At 43.7% G+C, this 24,597-nt stretch overlaps 1 protein-coding gene across 1 annotated transcript in view; it reads right to left on the reverse strand.

The window, feature by feature from the left end:
- GPC4 (glypican 4) overlaps positions 1-24,597 on the reverse strand; it is a 171,189-nt gene that overhangs the window by 74,380 nt on the left and 72,212 nt on the right. The window contains exon 2 of the mRNA XM_068250946.1: positions 16,938-17,096. Within this exon, the coding sequence (XP_068107047.1) occupies positions 16,938-17,096 (159 nt within the window). The remainder of the gene's footprint in view (positions 1-16,937; positions 17,097-24,597) is intronic.

Raw genomic sequence — 24,597 nt, forward strand, 5'->3', positions numbered from 1 at the left:
GATAGAGGCGGATAACATGGGCCTCAAAGGAGGTAAAGTAAAGAGACGGGGGAGGGGTAAGGACACGGAAGGTGCAGGATGGGGAGAGGAGTAGGCCCACCCCTCCCCCAGGCCTGTTATCTGGTCTTGGGGTATGGCTGAGGTGTAGACCCCCGTACGATAGGGCTGCAGCTGCAGGCAGGTCAGAGGGGGTGAGCCAGGTCTCGGTAAGGGCAAGAAAGGTGAGGGTTTTTGAGATAAAGAGGTCATGGATAGTTGTAAGCTTGTTGCGGATAGATCTGGCATTCCAGAGAGCGCCAGATAGCGGAAGAGATTGTCTGAGTATGGGGCAGATGGGAATGAGATTGGGGCGAGAATGTTCGTGGGTATGGGGAGGATGGGAGGTGCGGCGGGGAGAGGGGCTTGGTGGGTGAATTTGGTTGTGGTGGGTGAGGGAGGAAGTATGAGGAGGGGAATGGGGGGGCTGGGAGACTGGAGTGGGCCTGGGGTTAGGATGTGTGGTGAGCAGTGGACAAGGGACCAGGGGGAGGAGCAGATGGAGCCAGAACATGAGGCACCAATAGGGCGGGTGATCAAGGGAAAGAGGTGGTATGAGGGGGGTCCGCATAATGATGTGTTGGGGATACATACTGTTGCAATGGGAGTGGTGGTGAAAATAGGTAGGGAAAATGGTGTAGCAGAGGTTGGAGGATATACTTGGTGGTGGGCTTACCTAGGGCAATGGAGCAGTGTTTAGTCGTTATCAGTACAGTTTGTGTTTATTTGGTGGGGTGGCTTGTAGGCTGTGCAGTTCAGAATCAAAGGCAGAGATAATCTAGATAGACAGCAATATTGTGCAGCAATATAAGCAAGTTACAACAAAGTTAATGTTACCTTGATTTGGTGCTTATTTCTGCTGAATTACTGGTGAATTCTGGTAAATTCGTTGTTGCCCTTTGGTCATTAATAAATTGAAGAGCACTGGACCCAGAACAGACCCCTGTGGGACCCCACTGCTAACAAGTCTCCCATTTTGAGTACGATCCATTGACCACAACTGTTTTCTGTCCATTAGCCAGTTCCCTATCCATGAACACAGACTCTTCCCCAGTCCTTGCATCCTCAACTTCTGCACCAGACTTTTGTGGGGAACAGTGTCGAAGGCCTTTGCAAAGTCCAAGTATATCACATCTACAGCATTCCCAATATCCATATTAGCATTCACTACCTCATAAAAGCTGAGCATGTTAGTCAAACAGGACCTGTTTTTAGTAAACCCATGTTGATGCTGAGAAATAAGATTATTTTCTACTATGAAGTCATGTATAGTATCTCTTAGTAACCCCTCAAATAGTTTGCATACAACTGATGTTAAGCTTACAGGTCTATAATTTTCTGGATCTGATTTTTTGCCCTTCTTAAATAATGGGAAAACGTGGGCTGTACGCCAATCCACTGGGACTCTGCCAGTTGCAAGAGAGTCACAAAAGATAAGATACAGAGGTTTATCTATAACTGAACTTAATTCCCTTAGGACCCGAGGATGCATGCCATCCGGGGCCAGGTGCCTTGTCTATTTTTGTCTAGGCACAATGCAGTTATGCCTGGTACACACAATGCAATTTCCTGTCAGACTGATCAAAACCATTTCCAACAGGTCCGATTGATTTTTTTTTTAAACAAATTTTTATTGAGATTGACATAGAAAGTTACAAACATTAACCTCCTTAGCGGTATGGACGAGCTCTGCTGTGCAAGGCAGGGGGCCAATGCGCAGCCTGGCCAATCAGTGCCAGGCAGCGCTGCGGGGTGGATCAGAACGCCGGATGACGTCACGACGTCCATGACGTCATCACGATCATCGCCATGGCGACGGGGGAAGCCCTGAAGGGAATCCCGTTCAGAACGGGATTTCCTTATGGGCTGAGTGTGCCAGCGGCGATCGGAGGGGTGGGAGGGATAGCGCAGGGAGGGGGGCATCATGTAGCTAGCGCTAGGCTAGCTACATGATAGGAGAATTTTTTTTTTTTTTTTAAATACTGCTGCGCATGCACCCTGGCGCTCTTAATAGAACACCAGGGTGGTTAAGGGATGCGCACCAATCAGATTTCTGTTAATTTTTGTATAGAGGTGATTGGAAAATCGATCAGAAAATCAGAAATTATCTATTCAACCCATCTGATGGGAAAATGCATGGTGTGTACCAGGGATAGGAATGTCTGACAAACACACTGCTTTCACTATCACCCAATGCTAGTGATCTCACAAATCTCTGTGGCCTTTTATAGCATGACATCTGTGCTTTGACTTATTCACCCAAAGTGGCACTAACTTGCTCCTGCTGTGACCCCCTGCTGCTTGCAAGTCAGCTTTCCAATCAACTTGTGTGTACTGTGTTGCTCAGTGATCCCATCCTAACCACACAGCATGCTGTGCTGGCAGACTACCAGCAGATAAAAGTGAATCCTTCTCCCAAGCAGCTGGTGATGCAGCTACTGGCAGCAGTAATAAGGAGGGTTATGAGGCTTGAAGTCAGAACTCTCAAAGATGTACATGGGAGAGGAAGTCCTACTGAGATGGTGTCTGTCTGTCTGTCTGTCTGTATGGGGGCATGCTGGAAGTTGTGGTGCATCGATGGCGGGCATGCTGGGAGCTGTGATGCATTAATGGGGGTATGCTGGTTGCTGTGGTGCCTCTATGGGGCATGCTGGGTGCTGTGATGCCATGCTGGGGGCTGTGGTGCCTTTATGGGGTATGCAGGGAGCTGTGGTTAGTCTATGGGGCATTGTGGTGCCTCAATGGGAAGCCCATGGAAGCATGGGAGGGGATCCACTATACCTGGGGGCAGACAAGCCCGCCCAGTAGAAAGCCAGACCAGCCAGCACCATTAAACCGCTGTTAATTTCATGTAAATTTTGGTCCACCATGACCACACCCACATTCTGGTGCGTGGCCCCACCCATCTTTCAGCTGGAGTGCCCAAAAGTGTCCCGGACCTCTTAGGAGCCTAGTAATGCTCTTGTGATGTATGTATACTGGAGGTTACAATTAGGCAAAACAAAGTGCAACTAAGGATGTAAACAAAAAGTGTCATGAGTTAGGATAAAGATGGAGAATCAAGAGCACCTCAGCCCACTTACGAGCAGCTCCTGCAAACCCACTATCATGTAAGAGCTTGTTACACCCTGTCACTTCTATCTGCCGGTACAGCTAGCTCACCTCTGTCTCCACTCATCAGCTGTCACATTCTGCTATGAGTTCTTCTGGCTGCCTATACCATCTATAGGGAATACCTGGCTCCTAAAATGTACTATATAATTTTATGCCTCTTTAAAAGCCCAATCTACACGATACGATTCTTTATACGATTCGATTACGATTCTATTTACGATCCGATTAAATCCAACATGTCCGATCGGGATTCGATTCGATTCAATACGATTTGCCATTGCAAAACAATGGCAAATCGAATTGAATCGAATCGAATCCCGATCGGACATGTTGGATTTAATCGGATCGTAAATAGAATCGTAATCGAATCGTATAAAGAATCGTATCGTGTAGATGGGGCTTAAAACTAGATTGCTGGACGAGATCTGTTGTAGATTGTAATATGGGGTGCATGTAGGGGCAGCGGCAAAGGTGACTGAAGGGGGCACAGTAGGTGTACCCAGTATGGGGCCCAGAAATTTCAGATGGTGGCCTGGCAAAGCTGCACACAAAACTATTTGGAGAAATGGAAAAAACAAATTCTCTCCCGCCTTGAGCTAAGCCAACACATGCAGAGTTTGGGAGGGATCTTGAAATGGTGACTTTGAGCAACAGATGTTAAAGATTTTTTTAAAGTCCCCAAATAACATCTATTGCTCAAAGTCTTATTTATACTCTTAATGTCTGGAACGCTTAATTGTGAAGCTAAATACTCACCTAGCATTGCTGGAAGATAGATCACAGCGACATCCCCGATCCATCCGCTTGTCGGCGGGTACACATGACAGCCTACGACGGGCGTAAACGAGAGTTCACACAATAGCAGCACTTTGCAAGGGAGTCATTTGGGATCTAAAACATCCGATCCACTGTGACCGTCGCTGCCGCACATCGCAAAGCATTGTTCATCTATTCGTGCACTCGTACCCAACTCAGGAAATCACAGAAAAAAAAAAAAGAAAAAGAAAAAAAAACACCGGTCATTGTTAGAATTTCAAGGTGGGTACGAGCCGTAAGGGTGGAAACAAAGGAAGATAGAAAAAGTCCAATGAAATAAAGTCACTATTAGCCACAGACCCACATAACCCCAGAAAAGGATGCTGCACATGCTGAGAATGACAGCAATGATCTATCAATATCTGTCACCTATTTGTCTGTCTAGTCATACATTTAGACACCACAGGAAGATGTGCAGAGGTCAGTCATCCATTTTTAGAACCTGACCCCTTGTGGGCAATATGACCTGGCAGACTGCATGTGGCTCCATGAGGAGGCAGCTAAGTCTAGGTGAGGAGTTCAGAGCTTGTGTGTGGCCCTGGTTGTAAAGTTCTTGCCACATCATTCATCAGCACATCATGGGAAAGTCACTGCAGCAATCATAGACCTAAATAACCATCACTGCCAAGACTGATGCACGCCATATAGAACAAACACTTTGGACATGTTGCCCACATGTTCGTATTTTTTTTTAAATTTCCCAATCAGAATTTGGTTGGTTGCTGCCAACAATCACTCATTTCCTGTTGCAAAGAAATTCCACAACTAACACTTTCTTTTAATTGCGCTCATCTGATTTCCCTTGCATACGCTGTAGAACATAAAGCAGTCTGTCTCCTTCCTGCACAGGCTTGAGATATACAGCTCATGTGACTGAAGGGGCCCAAGTCATGCAAGCTGCTAGACCTAGGGACAAGAATGTCTGCTAGAATTAATCCTTTCAAGGTGTGGCTAGCAGCACTAATGGGAAGCAATGACAAGGCAGCTGGCTGTACCATTTCAAGAAGGAGAAATCTTACACATACATACTGAACACACGCCTGTGTCTCTACATGTGCTGCTCTTTGTTCCTCTGGAGACAAGGTGTATGGAAGTAGATTCCTCCACCCCACAGCTGGGCCTACATAATGCAAACAGCAACTCGCAGCTTAATCTGGACAGATAAAAGGGAAATATGAGGGAAGAGGACGAAACAGGACACCACCGTTGGGGGGTTTAAGTTTCATATCGCAGCCAAGCAACACACATCTCTACAGAATAGAAAGCAGCAAGGAGGGGTGAAAACACATTTCTTTCACAGCACAGAACATACTGAGTCTCGAAACTCTAGGGGGAGGCAGAGCATCAGAACACTTTACATCTGCACAAAAAAAAAAAAAGTCTGTCAACCATAAATAAGCCAATTGTAGTAGTGTTAGTGCACTTGTAGCTTCATAAAAGTGGAATGTTGTATGTAAGATACTTTATTTGCACAAACATCAATTATTACAGGCTAGCTTCGAAGTGTCAATCCCTTCAGCTGATCATACATTACAGTTCCGTACCGATTCTGATGAAAGGTCAAATATGTACAGGAAGTTCCAACACTCACACTGTGGGAATCTACAAGGCATAGAAAGCGGTCAAATAAGATCAGGCATACATAACACCTGATTTTGCACGTCCAAATCCAAACTGGTAGTTGTATTACCCAATGTGAAAATGTTGTACCAGTACAACCAGTAATAAAGTAGTGTTTATGAAGTCATGAATACGGCTCTGTTCCCACTCAGAACGGACATTTTTTTCATCCATTCATTGCAAAACTGACAGTGAAAGACTCCTATTTGATATGTAGGAGCGGTTTACACTTGTCAGCCTGCAACAGATCCGTGAGATCTGTTGCGGTAATCAGGCCTTACGTCTGTGCAGTCTGCGATAATCACAGACAAGCAGATTTGTTCCTCCCCTATAGGGGTAATGCACCTGCCCCGAGCTCCAGCCAGACTACAGCAGATAATCGAACACTGCATGGTCCGTTCCCACTGAACACATGTGACCTGGCTACAAGTGGGAACACAGAGTGGACACTACATCATTGTTTACCCGTCACTACCTATACTAATTAAATTTAGCATGTATGAGCCATGTGTAATTATGATAGCTGTATGGAGAGGAGGCCCATAAAAGGGATTTTAAGAACGTTACGTCTCCTTGTGGTAATTCTATTACAAGATGCCGATTCACCTACAACTTTTTTTTTTTTTTTTTTTTTTTTTATGGTGGGGGTCCTAACATTGTTTAACCTAATGTCCAGGGTGGTGGAAAAATTGCTCCGACACATCGACTCCAACTCCACAACCCTGGTAACGTCTTCCCATCTGACTGTTATACAGCTCTGTAATGTTCGTGATTTTAAAGTTTAATAGTAATAGTGGACGTACTTCCCTTTCCCATTTTCTCCATTTCAAATTTGTAAAAAAAAAAATAAACTATTGAATACATTTTTTAAAAATGCCCTTTTGCTGGTTGTTGCATGCAGCTGTAAACAATTCCCATACCTCTCAGTAATAATCACAATGAGCTGTTATGACCCAGGTGAGGCCTGCAAATTCTGTATGCTTGCAGACTTCTTTGTAAACCAGACCCATTGTTTTACTTCTTTATGCAGCTCCACCCATAGTACAAAGCAAGCCAGCAACATGTACTGTGCTGTGTATGCTCAATGTCAGTCAAATGTGACCCACTGTGATACTGAAGGACAGGCTGTTAGTAGCTTGTGTTTAATGAGGAGATACCGGCTGTCTATAAGCAAGCTTTATGGCACACGGAAGACGCAACAGACCTCACAAAACTACAGGTCTCCAGCTACAGTCACTCGGATATACAATTCAGATGCTAACAGCCATGTCAGAGCAGCAGCAGCTTGCAAAAGTGAAGCAACTAGTCTCTGTTAGAGTGATTAGTGTTGCGGTTCTGCCTTTTCCTAAAATTTCATGTGTTCTTGTGTTGAAGAATGCAACTCCCAAAGCCAGTGCACCTGCGTTTAAAAGTCGACTCCGGGGCCAAAATACAGGTGTGTGGCTGCCAAAATTCAGGCGTTCTATGTTTGGGAATTGCATTCTTCAGCACAGAAACATGAAATTCAGAGACACACCGAAACTGAACTCAGACAGCAACAATAAAGAAAGATATGCAAAGTAGCTGATGTTGCCAGAGCCCCTAGCGTCTTGTGTGAGGTGAAATTATTAAAGAGTCTCAACATAGCGTACCTTTGGAATACACTGAATTTTTTTTTATCAGGCAGAAAGAAATCCATAGTCCTGATTACTGTCTGTACATTGTATAATTTTACAACAACTGATACTATTGCAGAGTGAGGAAGATAATACTTCTAAAGGAATTTGCAGAGTTTGCATAAAATGTTTTTTTCTTAGCTCAGTAAAGCATTAAGTCATGTCATAAGTGGTGAATATATAAACATGAGTGTTTGTACAGGTCTTCTCCCCCCCTCCACCAATCCCAGAGCAGGATCATCCAATCAGGCAACCTAGGCAGGTGCTTGGGGCCTAGTGGGTGTCAAGGGGCCCACATGCCACCTTCTTTGACCTCTACACCTCAGCTTACAAAAAAACAGAGGGGCCCAAAATCTACTACCTTACTTAGGGCCTATTGCATCTTAGTTCACACTTGCGTTTCTCTGCCAAACGGACTGGATGACCTGACCGGATCGGAACCGTACGGTTCTGATCCGGGTCAGGTTGCATCAGGTGTACATCAGGCTGCGATCCGGATCAGTTTGGCAAAAGAGTACAAATAAATACAAATTTTGGGGTCTGGAAGGTCAGCAGAAGGTGCACCTGTGGAATCAGGTCCTCCGCTGTTTAGGCCTCACCTCCACCTCAGACATACTGCCAAACAGCTCCAGCACGTTAAAGTCACTGCTGCACCACTCCAAAATGCTTCCCATGTGTCCCCATCCAAAATCGCCGCTAGAATACGCATAGGAAGTGGGGTAGAACGTCAGGTGTTTGTAGCCAGTGTGTTCTGTGCTTCCATTTCCCCATGCTTTCTATTTCCGGATGGTGCAGTCAGGCTCCGGTCCGGGTGCGTGGGCCGGATGATCCGGACTGAAAAATAGCGCATGTTGGAAAAGTGTCCGGAGTCCGAATCCAGTCCGGCTCCGTACTGTACGGAACGGACGAGTGTGAACGTTCGCATAGTCTTTGCATTGCTATGCGAAACGTACGTTCCGTGTGTACAGTATACGATCCGGATCGGCGAATCCAGACAGGGAACGCTAATCTGAACCGGGCCTTAATCCATCTCTGCCCAACCCAATTTTACCCCCAGCATGACTGTTACTTAATCGCCAATCAGTAGGCGAGTCTTGTTCCCCTCCTTACCCCACCCACAGAAGCAGCTCATCTCATCCTAGTGCCATAGTCCTTCCCTCTCCATAGATACCGACAGAAGACAGCGTGATAGACTTGGTAAACTCACATCAAGCTCTCACAGTCAGTACTGGTGCACCCCAGGGCTGTGTGCTTTCCCCACTGCTCTACTCACTTTACACCAATGACTGCATCTCCACAGATCCATCTGTTAAGGTTCTAAAATTTGCAGACAACAGTAGTTGGTCTCATACAAAACGGGGACGAGTCTGCATACAGGCATGTGGTGGGACAGGTTTCCTCCTGGTGCAGCAGCAACAACTTGGAACTAAACGCTCTCAAAACTATAGAGATGATAGACTTTAGGAGATCTCCCCCCAAGCACCTCCCCTTAACCATAAATGGATCCACAATAACCCAGGTAGAGTCATTCAAGTTTCTTGGGTCCATGACCTAAAATGGGATAACACTGCCACTATTGTCAAGAAAGCGAAACAGAGGATGTATCATCTACAGTAGCTGAAAAAGTTTGGCCTTCCTCAAAATCTAATGGTGCAGTTCTACACTGCAATCATCGAATCCACCATAACATGATCTATGAATGTATGGTTCAGCTCCTGCTCAGCATTAGAAAAGGGCAGGCTGCAGCGCATCATTCGATCAGCGGAAAGGATAATGGTCTGTAGCTTACCTTCCCTGCAGGATCTTTACGCTAGCAGGTGCAGAAAGAGCGACCAAAATTGCCTCTGACCCCTCTCACCCAGCACACTCCATCTTCCAGCGCATGCCTTCAGGAGTAAGATTCCGGTCAATCGCTACCAAAACCTCTAGACACAGGAACAGCTTTTGTCCTCAAGCGGTAGCCGTACTTAATGCTGAGCTGCTAGGACTTGAAAGTAATCAGCACAGAACTGAAAATGAACAATTTTCACATTGCTCACTGCCACTATACTTATAATGTCCTTGACTTGTAATATACACACTGTCTGTCCTTGTATTGTTTTTGTTTGCGTTTGTGTTTGTTAAGCAACTGCCAAGACAAATTCCTTGTAGGTGCAAACTTAATTGGTGAAAATAAATTGATTCTGATTGATTCTGATACAGAACAGGTTTGGCTGTTGCCCAGCAACTGTACAGAATTGGAGTCCAGAAGGGTCACCCGCAGAATCAAGTTGGAGTGTTCGGAAAATGGTGAGAAATCTGATGGTTTGCCAGGATATAGAATTGCCATTGGATGAATCAGTTGTCCATTCACTTGCAGGGACCTAACTGCTGGTTTGTGGTGAGTATTGTTAGAGACATTATGCTATCAGTCATGTGTCTTGTATGATGCACGCTGTAAAATCACAATCTCTAATGTTCTGCTACATAAAATGAAAAAGCCAGTTCAATGTTTCTAAATAAAAGGTTTACATTTATAAAAATGTAAAAAAAAGACCTCTAAAATCTAATTTTGAATTCACTAAGGTGTTATACATTTATTGAATGTTTCGATAAAAAACATTTGATAGATCTATAACACCTTAGTAAATTCAAAATTAGATTTTACCCATGTGGTAAATTATAAAACGTTTGATAAAGTGTTTGATAAAGCTTAGTGAATTGAGGCCTACAGCCTTTCACTTCGTTATTTTTAATTTTATTAAAGTCATTAGATTGCAAACTGGCCTCTTATGTGATAATACACACTAGTGGCTCTTTTTATGGAAAAAATCAAGGGTCCAAGAGCCTTAGAAACATCCACCTGGTCAAGCAGAGAAAAAAAAAAAAATGATGGGGGGGGGGGGGGGGATACATCAAACTTTCCTACCCTACACAGAAGCAAAATATAAGCTGCAGTTCATGTATACATCTATGCAGTGCTTAGTGCAGCAGTTTATTGAGAAAGATCACATAACACTGCGACTAACTACTAATAAATCATCACGTAGGAGTTTAGACAAACTATAAAGCTGCAACTGTGCAACAGTTCCTAAATTATTCATCCAGTCACGTCAGAAAACATGGGTGGGTGCTGGGAGTTTGGCAGGACAACGTTAAGCAGTTGAGCAAAAAATTGTGGGCTTTCTTTGCACACTTGAACTGCTTGCTGGGGGCGTGTGTAAAACTGTGCGTACATATTCCCACACTTCAGACGCAGTAGAAAATTACAAGTGTTTTTCTTCATCAGAAGCAATAACAAAACCTCATCTAAGGCTGAGAAGTCATCGGAAACCAAGACCTGGCTGGAATCCTAATGCTTGCTAAACATGTACATACACCCCACACGCGCTCCAACAATGAGAGCTATAAGTAACTTCAACCAGCTGGCAAGGACATAAGCCCTCACTGCACTGAGCAATCTCTACACAGCTGTCCATTATACTTTATTGACACTGTTCAAGATCTGAGGTTTATGACTACAACAAACCCATTTCAAAGGGGATTTGCTCATTGGCTGGGAGCAGAATTAGATTTAGTTGAAAAGCAATTAAGCGCACTTAGGGGTTGGTAGAAGGCAGGGGAAAGGTCAGCAGGACTCACATGAAAGCCTAACTACTATGCCAGACATCTACTAACAAGGGAAAAAGTGCCCTACACAAAAAAGAAGCTTGAGGCTACAAGACCATACATCTGTGGCAGACAAGGACGTGAGAGCGTGTGGCCAGCAGTGACAAATCACAGATCTGCCTTTCTTTCCATAAAGAAACAATTTGCTGATAAATTAAGCCAAATATGGCAAAGCTGAAGCCACAGAAAGTGCATGAACAAAAAAAGGATGATGCATTTGTGTAATGTGTTAAAAAAAATTTTTTTACACTAGACAAGACAAATAACATTTATATTGTGCTTTTCTCCTGGTGGACACAAAGCACCAGAGCAGCAGCCACTAGGACGCGCTCTATAGGCAGTAGCATGTTAGGGAGACTTGCCTAAGGTCTCCTACTGAATAGCCAGCACGGCTTACTGAACAGGCAGAGCAGAGTCTCCTGCATCAGAGGCAGAGCCCTTAACCATTACACCATCCAGCCAAACACTATTTGTATTTTACTTTTATGAAGCGTATTGGTGGTTTTGCACAGAGTATATAATTTAGCATTAAACCACTTAGCAAGACCAGTGCTCTTTTACAAGGCTGTCTCTGACACACAAGAGTTCAGAACTCAGCTCTTCCAGTTGAGTAAGCCTATCTTCCTATTGAGTAAGCCAGCATCTATTATTCAGAAAGGAGCCCTTGGACAAGACTCCCTAACACGGCTACTGCCTATAGAGTGTGTCCTAGTGGTGGCTGCAGCTCTAGAGTTTTGAGTTCGCCCGGAGAAGAGCACAATATAAATGTTATTTGTTTTTGTCTTGTCATTAAACACAACTTTGTGGAGATCAGTGTGATATAACCACATCAACCCTCCTTCCAGGTCTGCTGCTGCTTAATGACAACTTCCTTCCCCTGACTCCTCCCACTCCTGCATCCACCAATCTTGTGGCAAATTGTGACATCACTCACAAGTACAAGAAATAACCAATAAGACAGGACACTGTACTGCAAACAGTTTAGAGAGAGTCACTATTACATTCACACCTTGCCCTGGATGAATGGGATGGGAGGGGGGGGGGGGGGGGGGTGGCAGCTCCTACAGTTATTAGACACCAGGAAAAAAACTGCAGAAAAGAAATGCTGCTTGGATCCCTTTAAAAAGACTTTGCAGCCACTTACACGGCTTTTTACCTTTTAGGTTAGGCATAAAAACGCAGCCATTCCGCGGCAGAACGAGGATTTTTTATCCCCAAATCTGTGCAAAATCCTCGACTTTCTTGGTTGTGGATTTTGCTGCCCAGGGTGGCAGACCTTTTGGCTGCAGCTCTGCCTCCATGCGCGTCTATAAGCGCGTATCTACGCCTCTCTCCCGCCCCTCAGTGAAGGAAGACTAAGGGAGGGCGGAGGCAGTGATCCGCGCTGATAGATGCATGTAGAGGCAGAGCTGCAGCCAAAAGCTCTGCCTCTCACGGAAGCGCTCCCCGCAATGTGCCCCAAGGGATTTGGGGGGTAAAGAACAAACGTTCTGCCACTGGATAGCAGCGTTTTAACAGGGGCAACCATGCCTCACATAAATAAAAGGTAAAAAGCCATTTGAAATTGGCTTCAGACTCTCTAAGCACAGAGGAAGTGAGCATAGTCAGGTGATCTGCTCTGGGTGGGTTAAATAACTCACTCCACTGGCAACAAGGAGCTAGAGGATAAAGGTAGAAACCAGCCAAGTATTACATTTCTCATATTGGACTGAGGCTTTAATGAAGACATGGGCCATTGATAAAGCACTAAAGAAAAAAAAATTATTGTATTGTAAAGCACCAACATATTACGCAGCGATGTACCTTCAGATCCAGAGGAGGTGGAGGAAGAAAAAGATTAAGTGGATACGTGACTACAATAAAATACTACATTCCGTTGGACCATGGCAGCCGTATATGGACTACTTTAATATTGAGTTTGGATGTAAATGGTAATTCCAGGTGAGAGAAATTGAAAAATAAATATATTTGAATATATATTTGACAGCGTTTCGCAAATGAAATGCTCAGTAGTTAAATTGGAATGAGAGTTTTTCCAAACTCCCCAAGTTAAAAGTTTTCTAAAAAAGTTCCCAAAACAGCGCTTCTTTCACACCAGAGACCTTTTCCTGCGTTTCAACGTAAAGGCAATTCTTTGCGTTAACCAAGGTAAAATGAAAGTCCATAGACTTTCATTTTACCTTTTACACCAGACACTGCGTTTCGGTGCGTTGTGGTTCGACGCACCCGGGAGTGTTGAAACGCCGGGAGCTGGCGATTTCCCATCGGGTTCAATTAATAGCTACCGCCGTAGATTGCGTCGCACATCAGATTCCCGACGACACGCCACAGGCTATTCAACGCGTGCAAGAGTACAGCTCCTGCGTGCGTTGTCTGCCTTAGACATTAGTCATGTCAAAAAGTATTTTTTTTTTTCCACAAAAGTTACAAGAAATCTGCAAACAATTGAATGATTGCTATCGATATCTTAAAAGCATAAAAAATGGATAATATCATCGGGTACCTATAATGCAGCTCACAACCTCACACTCATCACATCCACTGTCGCACTGCAATGGGAAAGATAAAAATGGTATAGGTTTAAAAAAGTAGGAATATAAAATCAGGTTAGTACTAGGGTTGCCATGGTATACCGGTTTGACGATATACCGCGGTTTGATTGTGCATGGTAATCATACTGTGCACAATATTGTTTTACTGGTTTTCGGGGGGCGGGGCTACGTAGCAGCAGAGATGCGACTTAGCGGCGGGCGAATGAACAGCGGCGAGGATAAGCAAATACTTGCTGGCAGCCGGGTCGTCCTGCACGCTGTACTAGCTTCATTCTTCTTCCGGTTATTGTCCTATTTCCATGAAAAAGCGCCCCCTGGGTACTATTACAAGGAGATGCAAGAACAGGAAGTAGAATGAAGCTACTACAGCGTGCAGGACCACCCGGCTGCCAGTGAGTATTTGTTTTGTACCCCCTGCTGCTGCATCTCCCCTGGCTCTCTATACTGCGGGCACCAATCCTGGCTACACCTATCCCTGGCTACCTATGCTGCAGGTACCTATCCTGGCTACACCTATCCCTTGCTCTATGCTGCGGGCACCAATCCTGGCTACACCTATCCCTGGCTACCTAAGCTGCGGCCACCTACTACTGGGGTGGGTGGGAGGGGGTACATTAACGTAAGGGGGTCCCTGGGTCCAAATAATTGTTTAATACCGTATACCGTAGTATTTTTTTTGGCTGTTATACCGTGGAATTTCATACCGTTGCAACCCTAGTTAGGACCCTTGGTTGTTAAGGAGACCCAAGGAGAAAGTGATATGGAGGCAGCCATATTCATTTTCTTTCAAACAATGCAAGTTCCCTGGCTGTTCCGAATACTTGTAGTATTGATCCTGAACAAGCATGCAGATCAGGTGCTGTGACTCAAGTCTGACTGGATTAGCTGCATGCTTGTTTCAGCGTGTGACTCAGACACTACTGATGCCAGAAGTTCAACAGGGCTTCCAAGCAACCAAGATCCTAAAACAAGGCTTATCAGATGGCAAGAAGACCCAGATAAGGTATAGGTCTGCAAGGCAAGTTATAAGGTCTGCACGTGTATGACCAAAATAGGTATCAGGGAATTCCAATATTCCACAAGCATCCTCACAGCGTCACTTCAAAACATCACCATAGATCAGCAATCACATGTATGGGAAGTAATAAAGCTTCTAACTGTACATCGTTTTAACTATAATAGCCGGTTTATTAATCCTTAAAAGCCAATAACAGATCATAAAAGCATAAAACAGACAGACACTTATGGGCCCTTGTGACATGGACCTGGTAGTGAAAAAGGACGATGAGACGAGCGCCTGATGATGCAATAGCGTAACCGGTCAGGTGAGCGGCAGGTGGATGAGGTCACTGTGCCTTATTGTCAGCACAAGCCATTTTTCACTACTTGATCCCTGTCACAAGGGCCCGTAAGTAAGTGTGTTTTATGCTTTTATGATCTGTTATTGGCTTTTCAGGATTAATAAACCTACCATTATAGTTGAAAGCTGTGTACACTTAGAAGCTTACTGATCTATGGCGACGTTTTGGAGTGAAGCTGTGAGGATGCTTGTGGGCCATTGGAGTTCCCAGATTTCTTATTTGGGCCATACGTGCAGACCTTACAATAGGGGTCTTCTTGCCATCTGGTAAGCCTCTATCATTTTAGGGTATTGGATCTTAGATGTCTGATCAGCACTAAAGCATACATGGTGCGATCGTGAGAAGTCTTATCTGAGAACTTGAGCTTCTTGCAGCTTTTTGGCCATCGTTCTCTGGCTCTAATATTTATACATGTATAAGCAACTGGTATTGTTTAAAAGGAAATAAATAGGGCAGCCTCCATGTCCCACTCACCTCGGGTTCCCTTTAAACGATTGCTTCAGGCTAAAGTGCCGATGCATATAGTCACTTTCATAGTTTAATAAAATAAATCTGCATAAGTATGCATTAAATAATAGCGATCTGGAACATACCACAGCAGAAAGGCTTGTGCTCTCGAATTCCCAAGTTGTAAAGATCTGCAGCCTGTTAGGACATTACTAACACGGTCCAGAGCAGTGGAGTGCGGGAGCCGCTTGATCCTGTCCACCCCAGCTAGTGGCAAGACAGGAGAGACTGAGGCAGGCTGCTGATCTTACTTCCTGGGTTTACAATGGGCTTGGATAGCCTGGCTCCAGCCACGTGAACCAAAGTACAGCAGTGCGGCGGTGGATGCGACCAATTAGTGTGTGAGGTTGTGGGATGCATTATAGGTACCCCATTATTTCATCTATACATTGTTTATGCTTTTTACAATAATAGTTTTATGCAGATTTCTTGTAATACTGATTTTTTTTAAAACCTTAACTGAATTTTTGTACTTTTCCCTAAATTTTTTCAGCTTTTGTTTAAAATAACTTTTCAAATGAAAAAGTACCAACAAGTAGATGAATAAGTACTGTAAAAATTAGTATTTTTTTGATTATTATTAGTATTTTCATGCTTGCTGGTAGCTTAGAGCTGAAACATTAAAAAGAGTTTATACATATCTGGGGCTTCCTCCAGTCCCATTCGCTCCCGCGCCGCCGTCCTCCGCTGCCCGCAGCTTTGGGAACCGGGTCCAGTCACAGACGTCAGTCGCGGCCAGTTACGTAGGAGAAGTGCGCCCTCTACATATCTCTCCAGCAGCTGCTGGAGAGATACGCAAACAGCACACTTCTTACAGTAGACTGGCTGACTCGTCCGTGACGGGACCTGGTTGCCGAAGCTGCGCGGAGTGGAGGAAAGCGGCGTGGAAGTGATTGGGACTGGAGGAAGCCCCAGGTATGTATAATCTTTTTAAGGTTTCAGCTCTGGTACACTTTAAAAGGCATTTTATTGCTAAGGAGTAAAAATATAACCTAAAAGGAAACGGAGGATAAAAAAGCGAATTGAATAAGGGCCGTAGTGTCTGCCATTCTTTTCATTCACTGACCAAGCAGGAAGGAAGCTGTGCGTAGGGAAAAAAAATCCCTACAAAACCAAGCCTTCACTCCCAGGTTCCTGTACCTTTCTGCATGTACAGCTATAAATGTGATCCCCAGACATTTTAGCTTTATAACCATCCACTTCGATTTTGGGTTTACTGGCCCATTAAATCATGTCAGAATTTGTTATACAAGACCTTAGCGATTACAAGGATTAAAAATAATCATCTTAACCCCAAACTCTTAAAGAATAATTTAAAGATTTCCTATTTTGGGAGCAGAAGATGGCACAAGTTCTTCAGCCAAGAGGCATCCTTTGAAGCAAGCGAAACAAGGGTACAACAGATGTTTCTCATATCAGCTTGCTGCTCAGAAAGAACGTCAGCTCCGAAATCACATCGTTGCAATAAAGGGAAAAAAGCATCAGCACATTTGATTCACTTAAGCCTTGACATTTAGGCATCCAAAAGAAAAAGAAAATAGATTTACAAAAATTACAAGCTTTTTAAGCAGAAGACCATAAAACCACAGAAAAGAATATGAAATTAAAGAATTATAGATATTACTTACCATCAAATTTGTTGTATCTGGAAGCAAAAATATTTTGCATACTGCTACATGGTTCAGTGACAGCGGCCTTGAAATCATGTTTGCTTTGTTGATTGTACTTCTCCTCCATGGCTTGGGAGCAGCACGTGTACCCCTGTGAGCAGACTTTCAGGTGGTCGCCTGGAAAGAAAAACAAGGCAAATCAAGCAGAGTCCTCATTGAATTCTATGCAGTCTACCAAATGTATTTATTTATCCCTTGTGCTGAAGATTGGGTGTGGGTTCTGTAATTATTGGTGAGAGGATATGGTTGAAGGGGGGGGAAGAGAAGAGAGAGAAGGGGAAAAAAAAAAAAAAAAACTAACCAGGGATTGAGCTTCACCCCAATCAGTAGTGCATCACCCCTTTCCCATGAGAAATTTTTACCTTCTCTCTCAGATTCAGGGGGGGGGGGGGGGGGGGGGGGAGAATGGTATGTGTCTGTATGGCCAATATTGTGGTGAAATCCCTCCCACAGTGTGATGTCATTACCAAGGTCCTGAGTTGGCCATCTACGAATCTCGTTGCATTGTGGGAAATAATGGCTTTTCCCAACTGCTAGTAAGCAGCCTCCCTCAGTGCATGACACTCACAGTAAGCATTCCGCAGAAATCACCTGGCAAAACTAAAGAGGTGATGAATCTCAAAACGTTAAATTAGCGAGAGGAAATGGGCAAACTGACTAAATTATCCATAATTTCATATTGTAAAAAAATAAAAACATTGTTATTTTCGCTACGGTTCCTCTTTGAGCCACATACTCATGCTAGATGGAACAAGCTGTCTTGCCTGACAATCTAGGGCAACTGCAGTTGTACCTAGAGGTAAAGATCTGAAACAGGTTTACTGTGAATGGAATTTGCCAGCACATCAGTTACCAGGCAGATTCCATGCCTTTCTCAAAGTAATGGCAACGTATCTGCTGTGCGCTGAAAATGCAAGCAGCAGTATTGTGTGCTGCAGCTGATGCATTGCCATTGCATAGGAGACATCTGGCTGGCAACTGATGCGCTGAAGCTGTGCACTCACTGTAAACCTAATCCTAGCCTAAGCAGAACCCAATCACATTGTTCACCTCTTTATCCTGCCCAGTTGAGGCAGCTCCATAGTGTGCCGCAACGCCACTCTACATTTGTGGAACTTTATCAACATTGAGATTTATGTCAGATAGGAGAGTAGAATCACATATTGGAAAAAAAGACAATTTTTAGTTTTATCCAGACTACTTCTTCATAAAATTGAGTGGGCGTAAATTGACATTCAGGGACACAAATGTTGCCGAATCAGTAGAAGAGATGGATTGGTCACCAGCATGGTGAAAATACTGGAACATACCTGTACTTATACGCAAGGCTGATTAATCTGCCTTGAAATTAAAGTAGGCTCATTTCTTTGTACAGGAAAAAAAATACTATCTACAAAATCCAAATATGCACAAGCATGATACAGATATCCAAAAATGATAAAATGCCCAAGCAGGTGAAAAACAGCCAACCGAGCTGTAAACATGCAAACTATGCTGAGCCAAGCATGCATGTTCACTGCTAATGGAGGAAAGTAGGAGCAGGTAGAGCATTCTGAGATTACAAGATAACCCAGCCTGGGGAGTTTGTAAGCCTGCTATGGTTCACTATATACTTGATGGTTGGTAAGAGTTAAAAGTTCATAAGAAAAACTGTCAATGTGAACGTATCTGCTAAAGGATCTCCCCCCCCCCCCCCCCCCCCAAATAAGATGTCTGGAAGATAACTGTACAGGCTGTTCAGCGTGGAGATTCAGTTGGTTAGGGCAAAGGTTCATCAATACAAAGACAAGCACATTTCTCAGCCTTGACTATGGGGCAAATTCAAAAAGCCTCACTCTGCTGTTCAAGACTATCAAAGAATCACTTGTGTTCATAATTTTCAGATATGCAGCATACAAGGAGATGAAAACAAAACAGGAATGGTTTGTCTGGTACTTGCAAAATAAATGCATCTTCAATGTATACATACTGTTCAAGGCCTATAATATGTATACATACGTGCAAAATAAATGCATTTTCAATGTATACATACTCTTCTAGCCGGGTGCTCCGCCCGGCTATTTTTGGTGACCACCCGGCTGTTATCTGCTCACCTCCTCCTATGCTGTCAGCAGAGAAGCGACAGCCCTGCATTCTCTCATCTCGCCCCACCCGGCTACTTTTTCATACCACCCAACTGGAAAAAAAAATTCTGGGGAGAACACTGCATACTGTTCAGGGTCTATAACATGTATACAAAACTAAAAATCAGTCAAAATGGACATGAAGGTAAAATTCCAATGAACAAATAGGATTCATATACACTTCAAATAGCTAGATGAAGGGTGGACACAATTATATGGAATATAGATGCCAGCTACACTAATCACCCGTACCCACTAGGCAATTTACATGATTTTCGACTAGCAATTTGAGTGACGAACGATTGTTTCCAGGACCTCAATGTGGGTACAAGCGCACAATTACACAAATGAGGTTTGGCAACGCATGTCGATAACAGTCACAACGGATCAGATCTTGAAGATTCGACTCCCACGGTCCCCTGTCTTTACATACCAGCTGTCATGTGCCGTTGGGTGCCAGAATTTGATCGGAGAACATAGTTCGAGAGGCATTGCTGTGAGGTTCCCCAATCCACCTTCAGGCAAGTTTTGGAGCTTAACAATTAGAAAAATGCTCAAAAGTCAAGCACAAGAAGCTTTGGCTACCTGGAGCCTGGACTTTTGGCCAGCCATGATAATATCCTATAGGTGTGTACACCTGCACAATTAGATCAGCAAAAACTAAGCAAAAGTACCCAAAAGCAGCACCAGACTGGTTCAATGTAATAAATAATACTTCACTGAAAAATGAACACTGGGAAATTAAAAATCAATCTGGTGATAAGAATGGTTAAACCAGATAGTACAGTATACAATATTTGTACCTATTAATTAGGGTCTTACACCAATTAGTACAATGTTGGCGCTATATAAATACTTAAATCAAAATAAGACAATCATGCAACACAGCCTTGGGCACGAGTCTACCGCTTGTACTGTTATCTCTCGTGAAAAACAAGCTCATTGTCCTTGTCCACACCCTGACACAGCCCACTCGGTCACCCTCTCAGTTATCCCTTCTACACTAAAGGTGCGTACACACACTACCGCTGGCAACGATGGGTCCGCCGGACAGACGTCCAGCCAACAGTAGCACAAGTGTACGCGCTGTCGGCGGATTGATAAGGCTGTTTCTGACCGATCCGCTCAGTGCGTACATGCGCTACTGTCGGATGAAATTCCGCCCAGCGGGAGGGTCTGACGGACCCATCGTTGGCGGCCGTAGTGCGTGTGTACGCGCCTTAAGAAGTACATGGTGCTAGGCTATAGTCTGTACAGTGAACATTCTCTGACCTCATTAAAAGGAGACCTGAACCACCCATGTGTATGGGGCTTTGTTTTTCTTTTAAGTGGAACAGAATCTTAAACTGGACAGAATGGGTCCTGAATTTCAAATTCTTTAGTCCACACCCGGTCTGTGGCCACATCTGGGAGATAGCAAATCCACTAAAAGGTTGCCAGTTGTGATCCAACAAAAATTTCTAATATTTCAATACTTCATCCAAAAGCAACAAGTTGGCTTTATAAAAATCCAAGCTTCTAGCAGAGGATTCATTTAATTAAATGTGGTAATCAGTGGTTTCCTTATCTCAGTTTCTGCCTAGGTGAAGCTAATCTGCATATTATAAAAGATTTTGCGCATCACTGGTTGCCAGCAGACTAACTAAGCACCTAAATTTATATTCATATATGAGAAAGCTAGTATCTAACTCAGCAGGATCCTTACTATGGCTATGTATAACCGCAGCTCATTGTTCTCAAAGGAAACAGGCAATAATTGTTATTGTTTCCTGTATTTATATAGCACTAGCATACTTTGCAGTGTTTTATGTTCATAGAACGATTTATGTCTAGCTTTGTTCTCATAAGAGCTTACAATCCAGTGTCCAATCACACAGGGCCAATACCAGCAAAAAGTATGTCCATCATCCCTCAATGTCACACTGCTGGGTTCTCCACACAATCTTCATTTTACTTTGTACTGTAGAACAAGCAAATGACTTTCCTTTTGCATGATGAAGATGACAGTCAGATAAACATTTTTCCAACACACGCTTTGTACTAGTGATAAAGTGCTATGATTCATTTTTAGCACTGTAATTACAGGCTGATCAGTCCTCAGTCCAATCCTGAACCAGCTCCAACAGCCCAATTAAATCAAGTGACACTTGCACCCATTTCATTACTTGCTTTCATCTAAGATGTGCAGAGTAGAAATATTTCAAGTCTAGTAGTCTGCACCCCATGAACATCAGTCTTGAAAACTGGCCACAATGCTCAAAGTAGGTAAACAAATCAAGGGAAAGGAGTAAAAAAAATAAAAAATAAAAAAAAAATAAAGGAGCAGAAGGTCAATATGTACACAAGAACAATTCTAATAGACACTGGCTCGAGGTTATACAGGCTTGGAGAACATGGTTGCTTTTCCTAAAGGGGAATAATTCAGAGTAAATGTCATCACACTGTACAACATCTTTTGCAGCATATGGTCAAGAAAAATGTGTGACATGCTACACAATACCATGTTCCCAATTATCAGATGACACAGTTGTCTCTGTAAATCTTCTTAGAACGCACTAACCATATCCAGCACAGCATGATCTGTCTACCGTCAGGGAAGAAGAAATTCAGAAAAAAACTGCAAACCTTTCTCAAGAGTAATATAAATTAAATTATAAAGTATTTATAAACCTGACCCACCATTGATTCCCAACAATATTTCACAACAAGGCATGGAAAAAAACCTGTACGCTTTAAGCGTTGGGTAGTCAAATTCTGAAGCCAACCAGCAAATTTTAGGATCCAACGATAGGATTTCATTTACCACTATAAAAAGCAGCTCAACATTGAAGAGCTTTAAACATGTAATGCTTAGATATATTGGTTCATTGGCTTTACACAGAGCCATTTTATATTGGCATACGCAAATTGAAAATAAACAGTTTTAGCACCTTCAAGACTGTAAATGCTATGTAGTAAAGTATATCCATATCGAGACTCTATATCCATATTAAAGTGCTTTACTGACCTTCGAGTGGTCACCATATGTACAATTTTCCTACTGCCATTCCTCAGGTTAGAGATTGGCATCAGAAGGGGGATTATGTTGGTCTGGTTGGCGGTAAGTGTATGGTACACAAAAAATGGTTAAATAAGGTGTAGGGAAAGGAAGAAAAAAAATTATAAGATAGATTTTAGCCTAATTCCAGCTCATCTGTGATTTGATCTCTCAGCTGGCTGCCTCAGCAGAGCAGCTAATTTGTAAATACGGGATGTTTACTTTATGTCTGCTTCCATAAAAGCAGGAAGTAGACACTACAGATTTATTGCATCTATAACAAAAATGTTTTTATTTAAAGATTATGCTGTTACTTATCTTTTAGAGCAGAGAGGAAAGTGAGTTCAGGTGCGCTTTAAGGGGATAGTTTTCTAAATGAAGGCTATGTTGGAGGAATTTGGATTTGGAAATGGAGGAACAAAACAAAAACATGACAAATGTTTAATGCAATTAAGTTTCAAGAAGTGCTTTACACGGTGTATAAGATGATTTATTCTCAGCAGATAGGATTACACAAACCTGAATGACAAGGATTAAACAATCTATCAGCTAATAACTGGAGTTTAAGGGGGAGGAAAAAAAACGAAAAAAAAAAAAACTCAAGAGCAATTTGTCGACATGAATAGAATATACTTGTTAGGCATTGTTCATGTGATATGTGATTCTAGCACAAGTGAATCAATGAAAACCTGATCCTGTCCTTGTACGACTGTGGAGAACCAACCAAGTTTTCCAAGTGAACAGTGTTAACCTTCTTCCCTCAACTTGGACAAACCACTTTTATTATAGAAATGGCTTTCTTTGGTCTAATCAACTCCCAGGGTAATTATAACATTAATTGTCCGATACAAAAATGACACTGTTCAAAGAAACCTGACTCTTTGGGAAAAGCGTCTCTCCTGGGCCAGTAACCTGAAACGCTATGTGTTCTGAAGGATTTAGAAAATTTCAATTCCCCGGGTAAAGCCTAAGAAGAATACATTAAAAACCACCAGACAGATTATTTTCAGAGCATTGGAATAATAAAAGCACTCGAAAAACGGGATGTGTGCTTTGGCTGCTGGAGTATTTAATAAAGTGATATGTCAGCTGGACGTTACCAGCAACACCCCCTTGTACTGCTGTATCATCCATATTTCGCTAACAGAAGGCCAATACAAACATTTTAGGAAAAGTACTGGTCCAAGGCAGTATTAAGGCAGAGCATTAGAAGCGATTTGCACGCTTACCGCAAGCACCAGCTCTCTCCAGAACACAAGGAAAGCCTTTAGTGAGCTGGTTTATAAATAAACTAGCGGGCCATAGTCATGTGCAGTGTGGGAAGTCACACCTGGCAGCATCCTGAGTAAGTGCACCCACACACCGATTCCCACCCAGATTACCATTTATTAACATTCATTACAACTTCTGCAACTGGGGTTTGTGCATGGTGTAAGCAAGGTCAAAGTGGTGTCGGTGCAGAATGTATTAGTGCATTATAGATGCCACTAATTTGACATGCAATGTAGACCATATCAGAAGTCCCATCTTGGAATTTTACTGTTTAACCACTTTCCCCACTGCTACAGTATATCTACGTCAGCTGTGGCACCCTCCAAGCCACAGCCACGTAGATATACTGACCTTCTTGCAGCCCTGCTGTGCACGGTCGGGTGCGCTGCAGAGCGCACCCTCCGGCACTGTCAGCTGCATTACTAATTGGTGGAAGGGAACATGTTCCCTTTTGGCCAATTAGTATACCCTCCTCCCATGAATGATCGCTGCAGTAGTGAACTGCAGCGATCCTTCATTTGTCCCTCTCGGCGCAGAAATAGTTAATAAAATGCACAAGCAAGCAGCCACACTCACCTACCTCGGTCCTGCGACGAGCCTGAAGCCTGATCCTCCGATCACCGCTCTGAAGTCAGCCGCATATTGCCGGAAACCCGGGTCCCGGCTTGATGACGTCATCAAGCCGGGACCCGGGTTACCGGCAATATGCGGCTGGCTGCAGAGCGGTGATCGGAGGATCAGGCTTCAGGATCGTCGCAGGACCGAGGTAGGTGAGTGTGGCTGCTTGCTTGTGCATTTTTATTAACTATTTCTGCACGGAGGGGGCTGCCTGGGGGGGGGGGGGGGGGGGGGGAGGGGGGATCTGGCTATGGATTCTTGGGGGGAGGGGGGGAAATGCAATGGGGGGTATAAAAAGTTACTGGGGGACATATTATTAACAAAGGGGAGGGGGGTTACAAATTTTGCACATCTGGGCACCTGGGGGGGCCCATAATGTAATACTGGGGGCACATTTGGCTATAATGGGGGGCAGCACTAATCCTGGGGGTACATCTGGCTATAATGGGGTAATCCTGATCCCGGGGAAACATCTGGCTATAAAGAGGGGCACTATTCCTGGGGGTGCATCTGTCAATCTATTCTAGGGGTGGCAAACACAGGGGACTCATCTGGCTATGCTGGGGGG

The sequence above is a fragment of the Hyperolius riggenbachi genome, chromosome 8, assembly GCF_040937935.1.
Source record: "Hyperolius riggenbachi isolate aHypRig1 chromosome 8, aHypRig1.pri, whole genome shotgun sequence".
Lineage (NCBI taxonomy): Eukaryota > Metazoa > Chordata > Amphibia > Anura > Hyperoliidae > Hyperolius > Hyperolius riggenbachi.